The following is a 21931-nucleotide window of genomic DNA, read 5'->3' on the forward strand; positions in this document are numbered from 1 at the left end:
CCAGGAAGCAGGACGGACCCACCCCCGCCCCAAGTCAACCGATATTTATGGAGCTTCCCTTTGTGAAGGGCAGTGTAGCATGTGAGGCATTCTCTATTTTGCAGGAGAGCAAATGTACTAAGAGTAAAGTATAACCTCAAATTCCTGAGTCCAACTGCTCAGCCTCATAAAAGTTTACTTGTTTTCCCTTTTGTTCACAGACGTCACTTTAAACACTTTCATGTTTTAGGTTTTAAAGCGCATCCCGTTCTTGAGCTTTAAAATTAGATTTCCCTACGGGATGCGGAGCAAGGACCGGATTTCTGGGTGCACCTCATAGCCGCGCTCCCCGGAACCCGGGAACTGGGGAAGCGGCAGGAACCTGCCCGGGATGTCAAACCGGCGGAGACGGCCTCCGCAACTGCGGCCTGGGCCACTGCGCAGGCGCCAGACTGCCGTAAGCCCGCCCACGCCCCTTGTGGGCAAACCCACTTCCAGAAGGGGAGGGGGTGTGGCGAATCGGGAGGATGGGCCAAGCCAGGCTCTGGCCAATCAGAAAACTTCTTTTATCATCTCTCTGGTTACTTGATATTAGAGCTTCTTCATCCCGGGACTCTCCGGCGGAGCGGGGGCGGGGTCTGGAGATGGAAGTGATTGACATCATTTGCAACCATTCGTCAAGTTGGATAATGTTGAAGAGCAGATCTTCTTACGAATTGTATTGCAAAGAGAGTTCCTAGCCCCGCCCCCTCCCCCCACTGGGTCTCCGAGAGCCTTCGAGGGTGGGAGCTTTTAGTGGGAACCAATCGAGGGCCGCCGAGGTAGAGGAGGCGGGGCCGGTGGACCACGGTTGCCTGGCTAGCGCGTTTGGCCCCGTGCTTGGGATGCTAGGGGCGCCGGGTTGTTTCCTCCGGACCCTGGGTGGGCTGAGGGGCTGGATAGGGAGCGCGAGCCGCGTTTCTTCGCGTGCACCTTGCGGGACTGCCGTCTGGGGCCTTGTGCCGGGCAGTCTGAAGCCTTCCTGCTCTTTCCACCCTCAGCGCCCGATACTCGCCCTCAGCCCAGCCCAGGAGGGCCAGGCCCCCCGTCTGTCCCCATCCCCACCGCGGCCACAGGCCCTTGAGATCAGCCCTCCCCACTTTCTCGGCCCAGGCCGGCCCTGGGGCCCGAAGCCCACCCACCAACGCCTGTGGCAGCCGCGCTTGCCCTCTGGTCCGTGGTAGTGTTGGTTACCATGGTGAAGCTGGCGGCCAAGTGCATCCTGGCAGGTGAGTCCGAAAACTTGCGCTTCGATACAGTGGTCTCCGGAGTCCAGAGCCTTCGTAATTTATCAAGAGCTTTTGTTCGCGTAAATTGTCTACCGTCTTTCCCTTTCTCTATCCCAAAGGCGAGTTGCTGCAGTTACTGATAGAGTAAATTACATTAGGCGAGGAAGAATTCTCTTCCAGAGCACATTTGTAGCTTCAGCTGATTTCCCCTGCTCCCTGTCATACTCTGAGACCACCTTTACCAGTTGAGCTGACTCAGTAAAAAAATTACTCGTTAAAAAATCAACTTAAGCGAACCATAAGTGCTTCAGTTGAATAAGCATCAATGACTTCGGTGGTCTTTACTATGGGATTTTTTTTTCTGACCCCGTCCCCCTGATAACAGGGATAGGAGAGAGTAATGTATAGTGACCAGAGTTTGCAAAAGGCACCACCTGTGTGTTGTCTTTAAGACCCAAGTTACTGTGCTCACTCAATCTCAAGAGGATATAAACGTTGAGTCCAAAAGGCAGGAATCCTTGTTTTGTTGACTGATACATCCCACGCACCCAGAACAATGCTTGAAACATAGCAGGTACTCAATAAATATTTGCAGAATGAATGAATATATGGCATACACATTTGTAGTGTTCCCCTTGTATCAGTCTGCACATTTAGGAAAACAATAGCTTAGATTAGATACATATGACTACACAACATGTGTGTATTTTACTGAGCCCTTACTACATGCCAGGCACATGTATTAATATTTAATCGTCTCACTGTAGCACACTGTCGGAAGAACTATATTGTTCTCATCTTACTGAGGCAATGAGAGGTGTTGGCTAAGGTCAACCCATAGTGAAGGTCGTATACAGGATTTTAACCTCCAGATCTGTCCGACTCCAAAACTCTTAACTTGTGGTGCTGTTGAAACCTATGACCTTCCGAGGCTTCCCTGACCAGCTCAGGAAAGAAGCAGTGAGAAATTATATAGAGTAAAAGAGATTCCTTTTTTTTATTCCTCTCTTCCAGACTGAAAATAAATCATAATATTTTAATGACTTCTAATTTGAAAATAAAAGGGTCACACAGAAAGATGACTGACAACAGTACCTAAATCATACTGGAGCAAAAGAAATTAATGGTTCTCAAGAGAGTGTCTAGTTTCCAGAGCACCAGGGGGGGCAGTATTGTGTAACAAAAGTAATTCTGCCTGTTCCTCTTACTGGCTGTGTCACTTGAACAAAGCGCTTTTTTGAGCTTCAGTTTCCTCACAGATAAAGTGGGAACATTTTTATTTTCTAAAGTTAGATTCTTTACAAATGGGCTTCTCTTTCTGACTGTTCTTTCTCTTAATTCTTTTTTGATTCCACTTCCATAGTGGAGCTAACTCACTAAGCATTTTCTATGTGTCATTGTGCCAGACTGTTAATGCAGGTCACCTCACTGAATCATCCTCACAACAACCCTATGGGGTCAGTGTTATTGTCATCCTCATCCACAGATGAGGCAGCTAGGCCCAGAGAGGTGAAGACACTTGCCCTGGGTCACACAGCTGGATACAGCAGAGCTATGTGGTCCAGACCCTGTGTCCTGACCCAGGGGATCAGATTTCCAGAGCTTTGTTCTTAGCCCAGGCTACACTGTCCTCAAGCTGTGCTCCTTTTTGCCCTTCTCTGTCCACACTCCCTGGGCACTTGTTTCAGCTGATTTCAGCCATTGCCTGAGTAAGGGGTCCTGAACTCCAGCCTGCCCCTCAGTCTATAGACTCTTTTCAAGGCTGCAAGGGCATTTCCTTCTGAAACTTTCCAGGGACCAAAAGACCTCAGCCCCCTTTGCCAAATTCTTTCTCCACAGCAGCCCTGCCATGCATACCCCTACTAGTTAAGCTGAATTCCTGTGACTGGCTTTTCTCTTATAACTAGTCATAACCCAATATTCAGCTCAAGTGTTTATTCATTTAATAGATATTTATTGAGCACCTACTATGTGTGAGTCACCATGCAAGGTGCAGTGGGAATACAAAGATGAGTCAGCCCAGCCCCTACACTCAAGGAAGAACTAAAATGTGCACAGTGAGTTAGAGGGCAGCACACGCGCATTGAATGCCCTTTGTGTGCCAGGTATGGGAGAAATACCTCAAGGCACAGACAGCTGTTACTTGTTCTGACCGAGATGAAGACAGAACACAACACTTGACATTTATCTATATTTTATTTACTTAAAAAACACTTAGTTAGTACTGTATGCCAGGTACTGCATGTATTAACTCATTAAATCCTCATAACAGTTCTATGAAGTAGGAGCTATTATTATCCTATTTTACAGGAGTAGCAACTCAGGCACAGAGAGATTAAGTAATTGACTGACAGTCACACAGTAAGTGATGAAGCCGCAAACACTCCAGCGTCTGTGCCCTTGGGTGCTGTGATATACAGCCTCCCGACATACATGGGGATGACGATAGTGCCTCGCTGGAGGGTGGCTTTGCTATCAAATCTCACATTAGCAGCAAGGTCCATGTTAGCCACTCAGGTAAAGATGAAAGGGGAGGGATGACCTTCAGAGGCTGTGCAGGAAGGACACTCTTTGAGCTGTACCTGGCAGAGAATGGGCAGGATTTGCCCTGGGACTGGGGAGAGCTGCAAGGAGGTGTCCCTGAGGAATTTTTAGGGACTGAGCAAACAGGAGTATGTAGCACCCAGATTTTGTATGAGGGATTGCTGGAGAGTGAGTTGGGAGGTGGGTTGGGGCTGACTGGGAAGAGATGCTGGCAGCAGGAGAACTCTCGGCAGGTTTTGTGCGAGCGTTTGATAGGATGAAAGCACTGTTTTATTAACATGAAGGTCCGTCTGCTGATGTCAAGCTCAGGGTGGGTTAGAGCAGGGAGAAGAGGAGAGAAAGCCGCCTGGGAAGTATTTTCAGTCAAGGACCAGTCGAGAAAGCAGAAAATGCATTCGTCATTTCAACAGAGGAATTTTAATATATGGAATTGGTTCATCAGGTGTTGGAGAATTGAAAAAGCAAGAAGGCAGCACTGAGGCAACACAGAGTGGCGGACAGAGGTTAGGGGTGTCACAAGCTTGAAAAAGAGCCCCAGAGAGCTGAGATCCAGACCTCTGAGGAAGAGGCACTGCCCTACTGGTGCTGGCAGTCACCTGGTGAATTCAGTCACCTGCACGTGACGCCACCACGTGCCAGGGATCACTAGGATTCATTTCCCACTGGAAGGAGCTCAGCCCTGTGTTCAGGGCAAGACAAGAGCAAACCAGTTCCAAACCATCCTGGAGGGCCTGTATTTTGAGACCACTTCTGGTACCGAGGACTCCATAAATCAGAGTCCAGGCAAAAAACAGAAAGTGGGTATCTCAACAGTGTGAATTTCACCTGTGATGTTAATTAAACAGGTATTGGACAACTGGAGAGACAAAAGGGGACACTAAGGCAGCAGGGGCAGTAACTGCAGAAAGGAGCATTTCCTCCAGGGCTTGGCGAGCTGGGGGAAGAGGGTGGGTTAGCAGAGCCTAGCAGCTCGGAGCAGGGGCCCTGGGGGCTGAGGTGCAGACCTCTGAGAAGGGGGCACTGCCCACACTGCTCATACCTCTGAGGGGCCACAATAAGCCTGGTCTGGGAGTGCAAAAAACCAAACCGGACCGGAGACAGGAAGCAGTTCCTGCTGCCGGGCTGAAGGTCACTGCCAGGGTAATGCCAAGATGAAGGAGAAGCAAAGGGAAGGAACAATTCCGTCCTCCCCACTCCAGCCTTCCACTCTCTCTAGAACTCCTGTTGGCACAGGAGAAATGTATCTGCAGAGTCTCTACCCCAGCAGAGGATGGAAGAGGGCTTGGGGCTAAGACAAACCCAGGTAGGAGCTACCCAGGGCAGTGTCAGCAATCAGAGCAAGGAGCTTTGGCTTGAGACACAGCAAAGGATGTAAGGGGTGCAAGGGAGACCAACTGGAGATTGGGAAGAAGGAGGAGGAGCAGTCAGAGGTGCTAGGTTGAATCTGGGACAGTGAAAATGCGTGGTGGCATCATGAACAGAAAGAATGGGCTAGGTGGGCAAACAACTCAGGACTGGGGCATGACATGAGCCTGGCTGTGATGAACTGAGACCGGCTGAAGGCCTGTCATTCTAGTGAAACGTCCACAGGTTGTTGGAAATACAGAAGGGTTTGGGAGGGAGATCCTGCCTTGAGAAGTGACAGTCAAGGTGAGACTGAACGAGACAGAGTCGACTGGGAGCAGAGAGCCCTCCGAGGGCAGAGTGGCAGGAGAACCAGGCCGGTGCAGGGTCGCCAAGGCCACAGGGACAGGGCTCGGGAAGGAGGGGCAGCTTCAGGCTGACTCACATCCTTCAGAGTTGTCAAGGAGGCTGAGAACTGAGAAGAGACTGCTGGACTTGGCAGTCATGTCACAGTGACCTCACATCGTGCCTTTGCAGATGCCATCCTCTTCTGTCCCGCAGACCCCTCCCTGCTGTCACCCTGAGGCCCAGCCCTTGCCTCTAGGGAAGCCTCGCACACTAACGAACCCTCTCGTTCATTTCTTTTTCCTCGATGCTCCCTCAGACACTTTGGTTCTCAGCTTCTGCTATTTGAATCTGCACTTGTCATCTTGTTGCTCTGCAAATGTGTTTATCAGCTATTTCGCCTCCCTGTGCTCGGATCCCTCCTCATAGCCAACACGGGAAGTTTTCTATAAGCGTTGGTGACTCTGACTGACAGTCAGAAGAAAGGTTTACGAAATTAACCAGAACAAATCTGGGGGGCTTTCACAAGCAGGAGGGGCCAATTTCCAACTGGACTCAGGAGCCACATTGGAGTTGGGAGGGTGACGTTGTTGAGGCCCACAGAGGCAACATGATGCGCTCTGTTTGCCCTGAGATGGATGGGTGCCGATGACAGTCCGGGCTGTGATCACTGCAGATGTCATGGAAGGCTGTAGTAATGAGGGCCTGTAGGGCAGCATTCAAAATGGGTCAGAAGTGGCCCTTGAGCTCTAGGAGAGGAGCAGGCCTGGTGGAAAGAGCAGGAGGGTGGAATCCTGGGCAGGCTACCCAGCCTCTCTGGGCCCCATCTCCATCTGGCAGGTGAGGTAATGGTACGCAGCGTGGCAGGGAAGGCATGAATGAGCTTGTGTGAGCAGGTTCGTAAGGAGGGCTCAACACGTGTTGGCTCCCTTCTGAGAAGGGGTAGCAAATAGAAAAGCCAGACCTGAATAGCTCACTCAAACCTGGGGGAGTTCACAGAAAAGGAAATGCCACAAGTAGTCAAGCAATTGTCTCACAAGAGAAAATTATAGGTGGGAAAAGTCAAAGCTGAGCAGTGAACAGAGTGGCAGACTGTTGAGAAGTGGAGGGAGGAAGTGCTGGAGCCAACTGTCGAATGGGAGTGCAGGTGAAGAGGTTGTACTGAACGATGCTCGCCAGGAGACAAGGAGTGCAGAGGTGACTTTGCTAAGAATCCAGAGGGTGAGAAAGCAGAAAATGGTGCTCTGTGAGGGGGCTGGATGATGGCGTGAGCATCAACGTAAGACTCTCAAAGGAAAACAACTGGCATCAAAGGAGGCCGAGCACAGCCACATTGGAAAAATGGGGAGGGTGAAGGGGACTTGAAGGTGGGCAGAGAGAGCTTCCGGCATCTCAACGGGCACAGGAGGGACTCCAATTCAGTTACCCCCGAGAGTCTTGTGAAAGGCTCAGAGATAAGACTGAAAACTAACATAAACCTTTAGTTTTAGGGTACCTGTTCTGGGACTATTGACCAAAAAGGAAGTCCAGGAGATAAACCCAGTAGATGTAAGACGAGCTTAGAGGAAGTGATTGCTGTCGCAAATAGAACTGTGGAGAGGCCCTAGGAAGTTGGATCCTCAGTGGTCACCACTGGGCATGCAGAGATGGAGATAGAATCTATCACCTGGAAATGGGCTTCAGGATGGTGACCGTAGCATCTGACTTCTTCCGTCCCATAAATGCAGGAACACTCTCAACTCCCACACACCCCCCACCCACCTCCCCCCAAAATAAAGTATCAGGTAGAAGCTCTAAACTCAGACTGGTTCCATTGTCAGGTGAGTCTCCACGTCTGGACTGGTCACACTTCTTTACCTTCAAGACTCCAAAGTAAATTCACGTTTGGAAGTGGCAGGCTTTCCCCCTAGGGTGTGTTTCAGTGGAAGAGTGTCAGTGCTGTTTCCAGGGCTCTGGAGCCCTCCGCAAGCGCTGTTCCCTTCTGGGTCAGTTCCTCTGGATGAAAGGCTGAGCCGTGCAGAAATGTGCTCCGGCCGTCGTGAGCTTTGCAGATGCGGCTCAGACCTCGCGTCCTGCCTGCGGCTTCAGAACACGTCCTCGTGAGAGCCACGTACATTTTCCCTGAAAACTCATTGAAGTTTCTGGCTTCCAGACTAGTGTTGCGCAGCGGGAGATTCTCAAATCAGTGCTGTTTTTCTTCTCTGACCCCACAGGAGACCCAACGGTGGGCAAGACCGCCCTGGCACAGATCTTCCGCAGCGACGGGGCCCATTTCCAGAAGAACTACACCCTGGTGAGCTGTGGGAGTCGAGGCCTGGGTTAAAGAGAAGGGCGCAGTTAACCCTGAGTGACTTTGCAAAATTCCCTGCACAAGCCCTCAGAGGCCGATGAGAGGCTGCTCCGGTGACCACGTGGAGATCGTTTTTCCACCGGCCCGGGGTGAGGGGCTGTCTGCAGAGCAGACGCCCTGAGCAGCTTGGCTGTCATGAGTAGCAGCTTACTCAGGGGCGGGGGGAAGGACTAGTAGGCCCTCTCTGACTTCTGCAGTATGAGCCACTTGTCACCAGAATGAGTCCAGAATACAAACCCTTTGGCTGGGGATGTCCCCCCAGGGATTTGGGTGCTCGTTGTGTCCTCCTGTAACATGCCCCTCCCTTTGGGGCCCTCACGTTCTTGGTGTTCCTCGGCAGACAACAGGGGTGGATTTGGTGGTGAAGACGGTGCCAGTTCCTGACACGGGCGACAGTGTGGTGAGTGGTGCCTTACTCCAAGGAAACTCGGGGCTACCCCAGCTGGGCCCAGGGTCTCCACGGTAACTGCCATCCTCCCTAAGGAAGATGCAGTGCGAGAATGTGGCCTAGACTTGTCTGAGCGTTTAGAAACAGAATCGGAGCATGTGGGAAGCACACAAGGGAGGGACTGAGGAGGAGGAAGGCAGGAAGACTGGGACATAGGCCTGGCCCTCAAAGACCTTGTTGTCTAGTATCAAGGTTCCTAACCTGGGTTCCTTTATGGGGACCTAGGACTCTTGAAATTGAATGGCAAGATGTTATATTTGTCTGTGCTTCCCTGGAGGGGTTTGTAGCTTTCACCAGATTCTTAAACAGGTCCGTGAGAAAAAAAAATTCTGAGTACCCGTGATGAAGGGTAAGACGGGTGCACAGGTAACCAGTGTGCAAAGCAGCTGGTGCTACTGACACTCAGACCGTGTGCCAGGGGTCAGAGGCCAGCCAGGGCATACCCGGTGCCGGCGGGGAGCCTGACGAGGCGCTGAGGGGGACTTCCTAGAGCAGTGGCACTGGGGACCCCTCTTGAGGGCCAGGGGAGGTTCGGACAGGGGCAGGAAGGGCCATCCCTTGCCCTCTGTCTGAATCACGCCTTAGCCATCCCAGAGTGATGACAGACTGTCCTACTTTAACCGCCTTCCCCAGGCCTACTCAGTGACCTCCTTTAAGAAGAATTGTTTTAAGATTTGAAAATCAATTTGGTTAACAAAGTGCAGAATGACCTTTTGGAAACCGGAGCACTTGCCGGCCTGTTTAGCATTCTGTTCTGCCAGGTGGGAAGTCAGCTTGTTCCCGGTATTTTTGCACTCGGGGTTAGAAGAGGTGAGACGCACACAGAAAGTGCTGGTTGGTGTGGGAACCCGTTGCACTGTCGGTCTGAGCCTGTGGGGTTCATTCCTTTCGGCAGCATCTTTCTCGTGCCCGTCCCCAGAGCGTGCACGAAAACGTGTATGCGTGCGGGTGCATGTATTTTGCCACTAAGACAAGTCCGTAGTGAGTTGAGACTGATACCGGTGCCTCGTAGCCAGTGGTTTTCCCATATGGAGACTTTCTTCCTGGACATGCTTTTCTGATTTTAGGAGCTCTTCATTTTCGACTCTGCCGGCAAGGAGCTGTTTTCCGAAATGCTGCATAAACTGGCAAGTAGCATGCGGCCTGTTTCCTAACCACCATTACCTCCTGCCAAAAGGTTTGCCCCTGACAGTGTTCACGTGGAAATGTCACTGCACCGTGGCCATCAAGAGAAGCCACCATGGCAAAATTCTTTATGGGGCCTTCCTCTAGCCAGGGACTTGAGGCCACGTGGGAGGAGTGGCTAGTGTGCATAGTTGCCCGCGCCCCAGCTCTGGGGCGGCCAGTTCCAATGTGCCAGCGCCTGTGGCTCGGCCCTTGCAGCCCCCCCACCCCGAGGCCATCTCCTGAGCAGCCCCTCCTGGTGGTATCCTTTCTGCACTCCTTCTCAGCCTCCCAGGACGGCACAGAATGTTTCCTTCCCCTGTGGGCCGTGCCCTAGGGACCCTGTAATGAGGCTGACCCCTTGGAGGGGCGGCACCAGAGCTTCCACGGGATGTTCCACTGGGGCGGGCTCTGAGACATGCGCCTGCTGCCGCCCAGGGCGCGTGTGCCCCTTGCACTCCCCGCCCAGCCATCCTGTCAGGACCCTGCTTGCTGTACCTCCCCGCGTGACAGTTTCCCTCATCTGGGCCACGAGCTAATTAGAGGGTTTGAGTTCTCCAGAGCCCTCCCTGGCCTTTCCAAGAACAGCCACATTTTAATGGAAACTGTTTTCTGCCCCTTTTTTGTTGTGTCACAGAAGTGATCTAATGACAATAACTTTACACAAGGCTGGCTTCATGCACGATGTATGATGTTTACCAAGTGCCTACTATGTGCTCATCCTGGCGCTGGGGCTGCCCTGCCCAGCAGAAGGGAAGATGTGTTTGGGCAGGTCTGGGCTACATGCCACACATCATTCTCTCTCTCTCTCTCTCTCTCTCTCTCTCTCTCTCTCTCTCTCTCTCTCTCTCTCTCTCTTACACGCACACGCACACCATGGCCAGCCCTGACTCTGGGCTCTCCTGCTCCAGCTTCAGCTTAATCCCAGGCCTATCCGGGCCCCCTCGCTGAAGCCTGGAAGAAGGAAGGCTCCTTGAGTTAAAACCGTGCTGGGGCGTCTCCCACACGCACACAGGGGAGGTCAGTGTCTTCCAGCAAGAGTTCAAGAGTTAGTCTGGTGTGAAGGAATCATCAGGTTGGTCCAAGCCCCTCCCGTCCTGGACACCACCAGGAGCTGGAGTAGCCTCGTGGGGTGGGGAGTGAGCCCTCCAGAGCCCATCCTGGGCTGGCCTTCCAAGGATTGGAGAACAATGGGAATCCAGTCTGGAGGGAAACGGATACCCCCCAAACCCTGGAGGTTACTGACACCCCAGAAATAAACCAGCCTTCAATTGTGCAGATTGGGAGTGCCCAGAAACCAGGGCATGGCCAAGAGTCACATGCACCAGGGCGAGCATCCACAGCCTGTGCAGGCCATCCTTCATCCCAGCGGCAGGCTAGGACATCCCTGGACTCTGAGCAGCCCCTGAAGGCAACAGCCCCTGAGAGTGCAGCCCTGGCTCTTAATTGGGATGCCGAGCCCTGCCCAGTTGTTGATGTGGTTTGGATTAGGGCTGATGCAGACACCATAGGAGAAGCAAAAGCTGCCCTTTGCATTTTAAAAAGCCAGCTCTTATTAAGAAGATGCAAGCAAACAGGCTTCCAGGGGCTGCTAATGAAAGGAAGGGCTGCCCAGCACAAAAGCGTAACAACTCACACGATAGCGGCCCTCGTAAGAATGAGCGGAAGAAGGAATAATTAATGGGACCAGTGGCAGCGAAAGCACAGTCCTCCTGTCTCTGCCATCATTGTTTCTAAAGCATATCTGACCTGGGCTCCAGCTCCAAAGTGGGACTATTCAGACCGACCCTGCCAAGTTGGGAGGCTTCACAGTGATGCACAGAAGCGCCTGGCAGAGAACCTGGCCCTGCCCTGCCACTGAGCGTGGCCCCCCCTTGTCATTCCTTTGGGGGAACTGCTTGACTTCTGTGGGTGTGGCTGTGTTCTGCCTCATGTCCCCTTTGTAGTTTTCCACTTCCCTCCGCCCTCGTATCCCTACCCTTGGGAGGACAAATTTTCCCCCAGCCTTGAAGTTACTTTCCCTGTTACTGACACATGCTCGTCTTGTCCCTCTTGCACAGTGGGAGAGTCCCAATGTCTTATGTCTCGTCTATGATGTGACCAGTGAGCAGTCCTTCAACAACTGCGGCAAGTGGCTGGAGAAGGCACGGTCACAGCTTCCAGGTACCTCCCTCCCAGGTAGGAGCTGCGGACACTCCCAGCAGCACCTCTGCCGTTCACTGCAAGAGGGCAAGGGCATTGCAGAGGTAGCTGTGGGTGCCTTCGAGTTTGATGGCCTAGATTGTACACTGGCTCTGCTCTCAGCAGCCATGTAAGCCTCAGTGAGTTAGCTCTCTGCCAAATGGGAACAGTGGCGCTCACCTTGCAGGGTCGCGGGGAGACTCGTGCCTTGAGTTGTTATTTCCAGAAAGCTAACTCCAGGGAAGGGTTCCTCGTTTTCTCCTTATGTGGGGTCCAAGTAAACATTCAAGTCCTGTTGTCACTTCAGAATGCTTTAAATCAGTTTATTTTTCATCCCTATGTGAGATCAACAAATTCTCCTCATTATAGACCCGGGAAAGTGATCTCCAGAGACAGGCTCAAAAATTAGCTGCAGCTGATGCAGCTGGGAGCCGAACTAAATTACCTCTGCATCCCTGACTGTGAGCCGAGTCCTCAGATTAGTATTAATGACCATTTTAAAGTTTGCTCCACGTCCTAGGAATTATCACAAACACTCACATAAATTTGGCCCTCGCCTTCAGGACCTTGCGGCCTTAAGGAGACAAAGGAGACAGATACACATGAGTTCTGGAAAACAGGCGACCAAAAGCTGTGCATGAAAAGCCAAGCCCACCTGTTCTCTCTGTGGCCCTCGAGGGCCAGCGCAAGAGACCCCTGGCCGGCCCTGTGCGGTTCACCTCCTCGTGTCGGGCAGCCTCTCTCACGGGAGTTCCATGGCTCTCAAAAATAGCGTGCTTGCTCTGCTAGTCTCCCGGACCCCCGCGGTTACGTGCCACACTGTGGTTGTTTCTTTCGAGCAGGTGTTTTAGTGGGGAACAAAGCAGACCTGGCCGGCAGGCGAGCGGTGGACTCAGCTGAGGCCCAGGCGTGGGCGCTGGGCCAAGGCCTGGAGTATTTTGAAACCTCCGTGGTGAGTATCTCTGCTTGCTTGGTGGCCGCGTCTGGACAGGGCCTCTCTCTGCTGGACGCGGTTTTCCCGTGACCTCATGTCATGGAGTTGTGATTCCACCTTACGTGGAGTCTCATTTGGAACCGATGTTCATGTCATGGAGTTGTGATTCCACCTCACGTGGAGTCTCATTTGGAACCGATGTGTACATTCTTAGCCCAAGACCTTTCTCAGTACAGCAGCAGTCACGCAGGCATTACGGTGCGGCGGGTCAGCCAGCCAACCCCGGGAAAGTGGTGTCCGAATGAGTAAGACATACAAGTGTATTGTGCCCAATTATCGTGACCCTTGACGTTTGCATGGGAAATTGGAACATTATTGCCTTCAACCCTCACATCGGTCCTGTGTACCAGGAGTTGGCCCCACGGTTCCCATTTCAGAGTTGAGGAGGTAAAGTGACTTGCCCGAGGTCATGTGACTAGTGAAGGCTTGAGCCAGGACTAGGATTCGTGGTTTCTGATTCCCACCAGTACTCCTTGTCCTTGCTGCAGCCCCAGGGTGACTCCAGGCCACAAAGTGTCCTCCAGAAAAATCAGCGGGAGACCTCATTAAGTGGGAAGCCAGGAGTGACTTGTTACTGGCATCTTTAGTACACATATATCATGATTTTGGCCGTCTAACGCTGTGGACATGTGACCCAGGTGGCCCCAGACACCTTGTGTGAGACTTCACTGGGATGGGTGTCAAGTGAAGATTCATCCTGCAAGAGCAGGTGTCCCGGAAACATCCGTCTCAGAGCCAGCAGAGGCAAGGTGCTGGCTGCTGTGCCCCTCGCCAGAGTGGCTGCGGAGACCCACTAGGCCTGGCACAGCCCTGGTTGTAACCTGGACCTCACTTTGCCCTGATTCTTTGGCCCAAAAGAGTCAGTGGGCTAGTTATTCTCCTGGAGGTATCTTCTACTCAGGCACGCCTGTGCTTGACCAGTGCTGCTGTTCAGTTGCTGTGTGGGTGGGAACTTTCAAAAGCCCCCACACAGCGTGCTTCCTTAAGGAAAGTGTGGCAGTTAAACACAGGGGCTCTGACCCCCGATGGAGAGTAGCAGTACAGGTAGCATGGACCTCTTGGTGCCTCGGGCTCCTCACCTGTAAAATGGGTATAATAAAACACATCCCTCACTGAGTAATAAATACGAGAAGTAAGATGATGAATGTAAAACACTTAGCACAAAGTCTGGTGCACAGTAAACGCTCAATAAATATTAGTTTTTTTAAGTATAAATGTTCCCCCTAATGATCTTGTTTATATTATTATTACTTATTAAATCCTTGTATTCATAACTTACACAGAGAAAAATGTCACCCTTGCCTCTGGTCCAATTATCACAAATGCTAAATTAATAAAGTTCGAATTAGTGAGCTTCCACTGCATAGAGGGTTCCTCATCTTTTACGCAGCCCGCCTTTGAGCAAGGCAGGAAGCTGTACACCCATAGAAAGGAGTATTTCAGTATTCCCTCTTCCTCCGTTCACGTTTGTGAGTTGTCCCCTCACCCCAATATCCCATATTCCCCAGAACTCTTGATAGGACTCAAAAATTAAAACCCACTCCCGACACATGAGTCACCAAAGGGCACTGGGCTGCGTGTTTAAACTCCGTTCAGGTGTTGAAACGAGTAGGTATAAATTATGCTGGAGGAGGCTGCAGTTAAGCGCTTGGTATTAACCGTGCAAGTTAACTAGTCCCCCCTGAGTTGGCGCTCACAGAAGCACCGCTGGCAACTCGGTTAAGAAAGCTGTAATTAAAAAGGAAATATAACCCAATGCAGTCTGAGATGCAGCCGAGGCCCGACGCCAAGCCCGCCTCCTCTCTCTCCTTCCTGAGTGCAGCAGTGACCCTCCTGCTGACCCACAGGAGGTCCCTGTGTGGTTCTTTGACTTTCTAACCCCCCTCAATATTTGAAATTTTCAGGCCAAAAAAAATTAAAAAGTGTTTGTTTAAACAGAAGTTAAAATTTTTTAAAAAGTGTTCGTCACTATAAGGAGTTGGATAGTATCAAATACAAACAACTGCTGCAAGAACGGTCCATAGGGACAACTGAAGGCCTACTGTGTGCTAGGTGTTTTGCACACATCAGCTCTTTAGGCTTCACAACAGCCCTACCGGGCAGCACTCCTGCCCCTGTGGTGAGGTGGCCAACAGCCTCAGAAAGGTTGTGCAGCATTCCTGGGCCGCATAGCTAATGAGGGCTAGAACCAGGACTAGGACTCAGGCCTTTCCAGCTTAAAAACTTGGGCTTTCCAGAAAGGGCACTCTGGCCTCCCATAGAGCCTGCCTGGGGACTCTCTGGGACAGCATTCTAGGCCAGATCCAACACTAGTCTGAGCCAGCTCTAAGGATGCTTCACTCTAACAGACCGGCTCTACAGGTGTCCCACCGTGTGAGCGAGGGTGTGATTAGTCATTTGACAGAAGGGCTCCTGTCAAGGCAAGCCTCTTAGTGCACGTGGAAGATGGTTCAGTTTCCATGTGTCCCAGCACTCTGTGGTGTCTACGGAGGCTCGCCTGCATTGGATTCCTTTTTATGTTGGGTTCTCCCAAGACTGCGCTTTGGAGAGCTTTTGAATCCATTTAGAAGTCCTTGTGCGTGTGCTATGTGGGCCTCATTCTCTTTCCGTTCGATATTACCTCTGCTTTTGACAGAGACAGTGTTTTATTCTTCAACGTTGCTGTTGCCTAGGACCTTACGCTGTGCACACCCAGAGCTGCCTGGGAGATTCAACTGAATCCTTTCTTATGTCCAACTGAAGGGCGACAGCTTTCAGGTCCCCGGCAGTTGGGAGCTTAGTGTAGATGCTCGTCTTGGCTATAAACTGCCCACTCCTTCCTCAGCACCCTCTTAGTGTTGCCACCTCCGTCCTTGCTCTTGGCCAGCTGTTTCCTTTGCTTAGGATTTCCCTTGCTAGAAAGTCCGGGTGACTTTCTCCATGGGACGTGGTTTCCTTTGCACGTTTCTCATCCCGGCTGGCCTCGTGGACAGGCAGCTCTTCTCAGATCGGGGAATCTGGATGCTAGGCTGGCTCTGCACCAACCAGCTGGGCCACTTCACCCCCTGGGCCCCAGACTACTCATCTGTGAAACAAAGGCACTGAGCTTGATGACTTCTGGAACATTCTTCACTTTGGAATTTCTTCCGTTTCATTTGGATATTTCACTGCCTCTTATCAAGGCTGTACTTTTGCCAGCTGCCAGGGATCATTTCAAAACAGGTTCTTGTGCATTCATAGCTGGAGCTGCTGTCTTAAAAGTAGTGGGTTCTTTCTTCTGCCAAATTATTTCTCAAAAAAAAAAAAAAAGAAAGAAAGAAAAGAAAATTAAAAACGCACGCACACACACAAAGAGTGAGAGAGCAGTAGCTGTTTTCTTCCCTCTGCAGCCTGTGCATGCTCACCCTGGAGGGCCTGTCCCCTGGCAGCCCTCTCCTGGCCTGGCCAGCCCCAGCCTCACCTTGATTCTTTCCAGGCCTGGGTCCAGCAGCAGCCTGGGCCCCCCAGACCTCAAGCTTCCTCTTGAAACCCTCCCGCTGGCTGGAGGTGAGACAGAGGTGCCCCTCCGCAGGGGGAATGCTCCTGTGCTCGCCACTTTCTTGAAGTTCTCTCCTCTGGCTTCCAGCCCTGACCTGGAGGTAGAGGGGGACCCCTCCCGTCTGGCTCTTCCTTGGGAGCAGGGGGGCTCCTCACCATCTGTTATTTTGTTTTGCCATTTGGAGCCTCCATCAAAACTGAGTGAGAAAGGTCTCGTTTTAACATCTGTCACACATACAGCGAGAGTGGCTGAAGGTGCAGGCTCTGTAGAAACAGACCCAGGTCCAGGCCCCGGCTCCACCATTTACTAGGTGTGTGGCTTCCCGTAAATTACCTGAATCTGTCCGCGTCTCCGTTCCTTTCTTGTAAAATTGGCGTAATGACAGTACTACCCCAAATGGTGCGATGAGGAATGAGGCAGAGAGTGGGCAGCGCCTGCCGTGGGTAAGGCCTGAGCGAGCGCCGGCTGTCTCCGGTGATCGTGAACATAACAGCCGCCTTTCTAAACCGTCTCCACAGAAGGAGATGGAGAACTATGAAGCCCCTTTCCACTGCCTGGCCAAGCAGTTCCACCACCTGTACCGGGAGAAGGTGGAGGTTTTCCACGCGTTGGTGTGAGGGGTGAGTGGATTGTTCCGCACGATGGAGCAGCGAGTGCCGCGATCCTGGCAGTGGGCTCCGTCTCCTTGGAAGGGGAGAGAAGATGGAATTGCCTCTGTACTTCCAATATATCATGACGGCTTTAAATAAAATTAGGAGAAAATGTAGAAGCAGCAGCTCCTTCCGTTCTTGGCCAGGGCAGCCCTGGTTCCGTTTTGCACTTTGGCTGCGCTGATGCCGTGGGCTCCAGAGCAGCCCGGGAGCCCCTCTGGGAACCCTGGCAGTCCTCCCTCCTGTGGTGCGCTCGTGCCTCAGTTCCCCGCCTTGCTAGAGCCGGTGTTCCTGCCCACCCCCCACCCCAGCGACTGAGTGTGCAGGGCTCCCTGAAGGGCCTTCCGCTGAGAAAGCAAACCCCACGCTGGGTTTGGAAGGGGCTTGGACCAGCTTGTGAGTTCCTGTTAAAATGCTCAGCTTGGAACTTGCCCCCGAGCTGACATGGGGCGGATGGCCTCGCCTATTCTAACCATTCAGTTTTGCTGCCTGCTCCAGGGCACCCAGATGCCAGAGCTCCCTTGAGGTGGCTATTGTCACCGACAAAACAGTGCCCTCTGCCGGCCTGCCCTGGCGCCTGTCTCAGTGGAGGGCCAGCCTCTCCCAGCTGCCGGGAACCTGAGCGTGCAGGGAGCCAGAGCCCGGCCACTTCCCTTTAATGAGCCGCCTCTCAGGGAGCCGGGCAGCATCATCCTTCTCTGCACTGAGCTGGACTGTTTTCCATCCTGTCTCTGCTGCCAGATTAATCTTCCTAAAACACCAGTCTCGTCGTCTCACTCCCCTGATTAAAGACCACAGAGGTTCCTCGTTGCCTTTTACATCAGCCTACGCTGCAGTCTGGCATCCACGGCCTTCTCTGACTGTCACCTCCGGCGCGGGGGGCGGTCTTGGCTTCTTTCAGCCCCCGGGCCCAGAGGGCTTCACCACCCTGGGGTGGGGGGACGTCGTGCAGAGATTACCGGCTTTAGGGTGGACAGACCTAGATTTGTCCCGATGATAATGACAATGATGGAAATTACTCTGGTTCCTGTTTGTGACCTGCCATGTCTCTACATGAGCTAAGCATATTACATGTATTAGTTAATTTAGTCCTTACGATGTAGAGTCTGTTGTCATCCCACTTTTATAAATGAGGAGCTGGAGTCAGAGAGTTTCTAAGAACTGCAGCCAAGGGGTGGCAGAGCCAGGATCATGGATGCTTCCACCACCTTCCGAGCTTGGCCAGGAGCAGGTGGACGCTAGCCTGCCTCTCAAGGTCATCGTGAAAAGTGAAATAATGGGTGTTCGGGCATCCGGGCACATGACATCAGCCAAGGTTGGGCCCTTGCGTCCCCCTTCCTCTTCTGTCACTCAGCATGAAGCCGCATGGCCACAGCAGTCTTCCTGCTGCGTCACTCCTTCAGGAAACAGGGCCTGCGATGCGCCGGCAACACCAAGCTGCTGTCCTCGTGTCACGTGCTCCAGAAGGGAGGCCCACCGTAACCAAGGGGACATGGAGGGATGCATTTCCAGTTGCCCCAGAACTGGTTACTGCGGCCCACAGCTGTGGGCAAGGAGATGCTAACTCAACCACTTCCTAAAGAGGTCACGAAAAGTTAAGGCCAGGCCCTTCCCTGTGGCCTGGCAGAAGCGGCAGCATTGGCCTGGCTGCCGTGAGCCCACCCCAGCCCCTCGGCTCCCTGCCCCTCCCTCTGTGCAAGACTGGAGTGGTGCAGAGAGAAAGGACCGAGGGTGGCCAGTGTTGGTGAGTGGGCGCCCCTCCCTGCCCCACTTTCCCCTGCCCCCAGAACCAAGCGAAGGAGGCCCCAAGAGAATCCTGGGACCGAGGATGCTGCCAAGGAGAGGAGGCTGGCACTGCACACCCCAGCCGGATGCTTGCTGAGCTGCAGGAACCTGGTGCCAACTGCAGGCACAGGGTGGTGAGGGTGTCCTTGGGGTGCTCAGCACACATCCCTGGAGTCGTGCCTGGCTCCCTCTGGGGTGATCCCGCGGGGAGAGGCTTGGGGAGGAGCCTGCACTAGCAGCGGGAGGCAGGGGCTGTATGTGGAAGGGTGGCAAGCACACGCTCCCCAAGGGGGCTCCTGCAGGACACGTGGGAGGAGTCGTGCGGCCACACAGGCGCTGGGCAGGGAGCTGCCTCCCTCCTGGAAGAGGACAGGGGCCTGAAGGCGGATGTGGCCGCCCGCGTCTGAAGAGACCCCAGCAAAGGAGGAGGCTCAGCCGCGAACAACCAGGCACCGTCTCCACAGAGGTGGCGGCAGATGGAACCAGGCGAGGGGCGGGCCTGTGAGGGAACCTGCGGCTCATCCCCGGGCCCTCTGCTCCAGGAGAGAAAGAGAAAAAGATCTTGCTCCTCTCCCCACCCTTCTGGAAAAGAGGTTTGAATAAAGACTAGGAGTTTTGAACTGGCCTGGTCTGTGTTTTAATGACTAAGTGCCTAAAGCGTGTTGGGCCAGACCTGTTGTGAAAGCCCAGCCCGAGGGGCCTCAGCAGAGTGCGACTCAGTGAAGCAGTCGGGACAGTTACCATGCGTCAGCTTTGGAGCCCACTGAGTTGAGATGCTGGTTCTACAAGTAAAGAAATGTTCCAGATCATTGCAGACAATGCAGACAATCCAATGGAGCTGTGATAGGGAGTGATCTGTGAGGTACCTGGGTTGGGTGGGCAGGAAGGACCCTGAGAACAAGTGATATTTGAGCTGAGATATGACGGCCACATGAGTGTCTGGGGGACGAGCCATGCAGCAAGGACGGCAGGGGCAAAGGCCCTGAGGTACGAGCAAGCTTAGAACGTCAAGGAACGTAAGGCCAGTGAAGCCATCATCCGTTGTGTGCCAGAAAAGCAAAGAGAGGCGAGGAGGGCAGGGGCCACAGTGGGAGGAACCGGGATTTTATTCCAAAGACAACAGCAAGCCAGTAGGGGACAGACATCATAGCTTTTTATCCTCATAGTGCTGGCACTGTTTGGGAACCTAGCAAGTGACTGTCAATTACCTCACTTGCCTGGAGACCCCATTCTCAGTGAACACACATTTATGAAATGCATGCCGTGTCTGCAGGCTTCAGTCTTAAATGAATGTATTTGCTGAGCGAATGCGTAAATCAAGCATTTGCTGAGCACCTGCTGTGTGCCAATCCCTGTTCTAGGTGCTGATGATTTGTCAGTGAGTAACGCAAAAATCCCCACCCTCAGGGGGCTTGCATTCTAGAGGGATGAGGGAGGTGTTCCATCGAACAGGTAAACATTGCAGCCTGTCTGGTGGCAGTAGGGCAGGGGTGGGGGTGAAGTATTAAATGGGGAGGTGAGGGAAGACCTCACTGCGAGGGTTTGGAAGAGGTCAGAGCACCTGGCACTCTAGGCATGCATGGTTCAGTGCCCCCAGGGGTGGAGCTCGACCTCTTCCTCGCACTGGGCTGCGTGTGCACACTGGGGTCGCAGAGGGGACAGGACTTGGTCCCTGCCTGAGAACCGCATGGATTGCAGGAGAAAGGTGAGCAAACACTTTTTTCTAAACTCTGATTTTTCTAAACACTGATTTCTAAACTCCAGTGGAACCCCAAAATTGCCCCAGCCAGCCTCTCCCAAATGCCGTGGGAGGGCAAGAGCCGCCCCTCTGTCTCCTGCGGGATTGAGGAGGAGGGTTCTGTTGATTATCCTCCAGGTGGTCTGGGGCCGGGGCCTGGCCTGTTGTCCTCCTCCAAGGCTCCATGAAGCCGGCCCTTCTGCAGCGTCCTCTGCTGCCTCTCGACCTCACGTGGTTCACCTGCCGAGAGGGCGGGGAAGCCCAGGTGAGGAGGGTACACAGCGGGACCGGCTGTGTTTGGGGGTGGGTGTTCAGAAACAATGCCTTTCCTGCTGAGTCCTTTGTTGGGGTTCCGCCACCACAGAAGGTCCCCCCTTCAGATGTGGGTGGTACGGGAGGCAGCCCCTCGGTGGGTCTCCCTGGACCCAGTGGTTCGCCATGACGTGTTTGCCGTGAGAGTAGCCCTGTAGTTTTCCATGGCTGGGGAAGGCGCATTGGTTAGACCGTCTTCTGCGAGGAAACTTGGGGGCAGGAGGCAGCCTGCTGCAGTGTCTATAAATAAAATACATTCATTTTCTTGCTAAAATGTTGTGTTTTTAAAAATGGAATATTGAAAACTAAAAACTTCCCGGCCCAAACTGGGGTGAGAGTAAGCACAGGTTCAATTATCCCAGGGTGGGAACTGAAAACTACGCTAAGCCACCTCTGTTGCAGGATTCCTGCCCGTGCTGGAGATGTGGGTTTGCACTTGTGCTTCCCATCCCAGCCTTCATCTCTGTGCAGATCCTGCTGCACACTGGGGATCAAGGATGACTGAGGTGGTGCCCTGAAGGAGCTCCAAGTCTGCTGGGCCGGGAGGGTTTGCAGGGAAATAGCTAGTGCTAGCCTGGGAAGAGAATTCCAGACAAAGAGAAGCAAAGCATGTGCAAAGGCCCTGAGGCATGAAGCTGGGGGCCCTCTTGGGGGACTGCATCCAGTGCAGGGTTGGGGCATGGAGGGGTGCCCAGCAGGTGAGAGGTTGGAAACAAGGACAAAGCAAGAACATGGAGCTCTTCCTACTCAGAACAGAGGAGTTGGGCTTTTTCCAGAAGGGAGTGGGGAGCCATTAAAGGGTTTTCACAGAAGTGACTCACCTGGATTCCTGCTTTAGGAAGATCAGCCTGGAGGAGTGGGAGGATGGGGCAGGTCCAGCCAGAGCTGATGGGAGCAGGGTGGGACAAGGTCTTGGCCATCTCCAGCATTAGCAAAAATTGGGAAGACACGTTTTCAGCCCAACTTAGAGTTGTCTTCACCCCCCACACACACACACACCTGTTCTTTTTCCTCAGAACACCAATTGATTTTTAAAGTGTGTTATCCTTTATTTACTTCTGAGACTGAGAAAACACAGAGAGAGTGACTTCTTTGGTTGCAAATTGTTGGTGATGGAGCCAGGATTAAGAACTCAGGCTTGCCGGCCTCTGTGGATCGTCTGATATTTGTGTATACGAGGCCCGTTCACTCTTCCCCTCTGCCGGTAAACAGAGCTGATAATATGCAGAGGATGATGGCAGAGAGTGCGTTTCCACCCTAAAAAGGCAAGAAGACTGGGAAGGCTCATTAGGAGAAAATATTGAACGGGCAG

The 21931-nt window shown here is 52.9% G+C and overlaps 1 protein-coding gene across 1 annotated transcript; it reads left to right on the forward strand.

The window, feature by feature from the left end:
- Positions 1–1006: 1006 nt before the first annotated feature.
- Positions 1007–19189, forward strand: IFT27 (intraflagellar transport 27). Its single transcript, XM_045552964.1, has 7 exons — positions 1007–1247; positions 7694–7773; positions 8171–8230; positions 9346–9405; positions 11503–11620; positions 12466–12575; positions 16653–19189. Exons 1-7 carry the CDS (start codon positions 1214–1216, stop codon positions 16749–16751), a joined length of 561 nt encoding a protein of 186 aa, XP_045408920.1. The 5' UTR covers positions 1007–1213; the 3' UTR covers positions 16752–19189.
- Positions 19190–21931: the final 2742 nt, after the last annotated feature.

The sequence above is a fragment of the Lemur catta genome, chromosome 6, assembly GCF_020740605.2.
Source record: "Lemur catta isolate mLemCat1 chromosome 6, mLemCat1.pri, whole genome shotgun sequence".
Taxonomy (NCBI): domain Eukaryota; kingdom Metazoa; phylum Chordata; class Mammalia; order Primates; family Lemuridae; genus Lemur; species Lemur catta.

Coding starts and splice junctions, on each gene's coding strand:
- IFT27 (XM_045552964.1), top strand. CDS start 1,214: ATGGTGAAGCTGGCGGCCAAGTGCATCCTGGCAG. Junction 1,248..7,693: donor GGCCAAGTGCATCCTGGCAG/GTGAGTCCGAAA, acceptor CTGACCCCACAG/GAGACCCAACGGTGGGCAAG. Junction 11,621..12,465: donor TCCAGGTACCTCCCTCCCAG/GTAGGAGCTGCG, acceptor TCTTTCGAGCAG/GTGTTTTAGTGGGGAACAAA.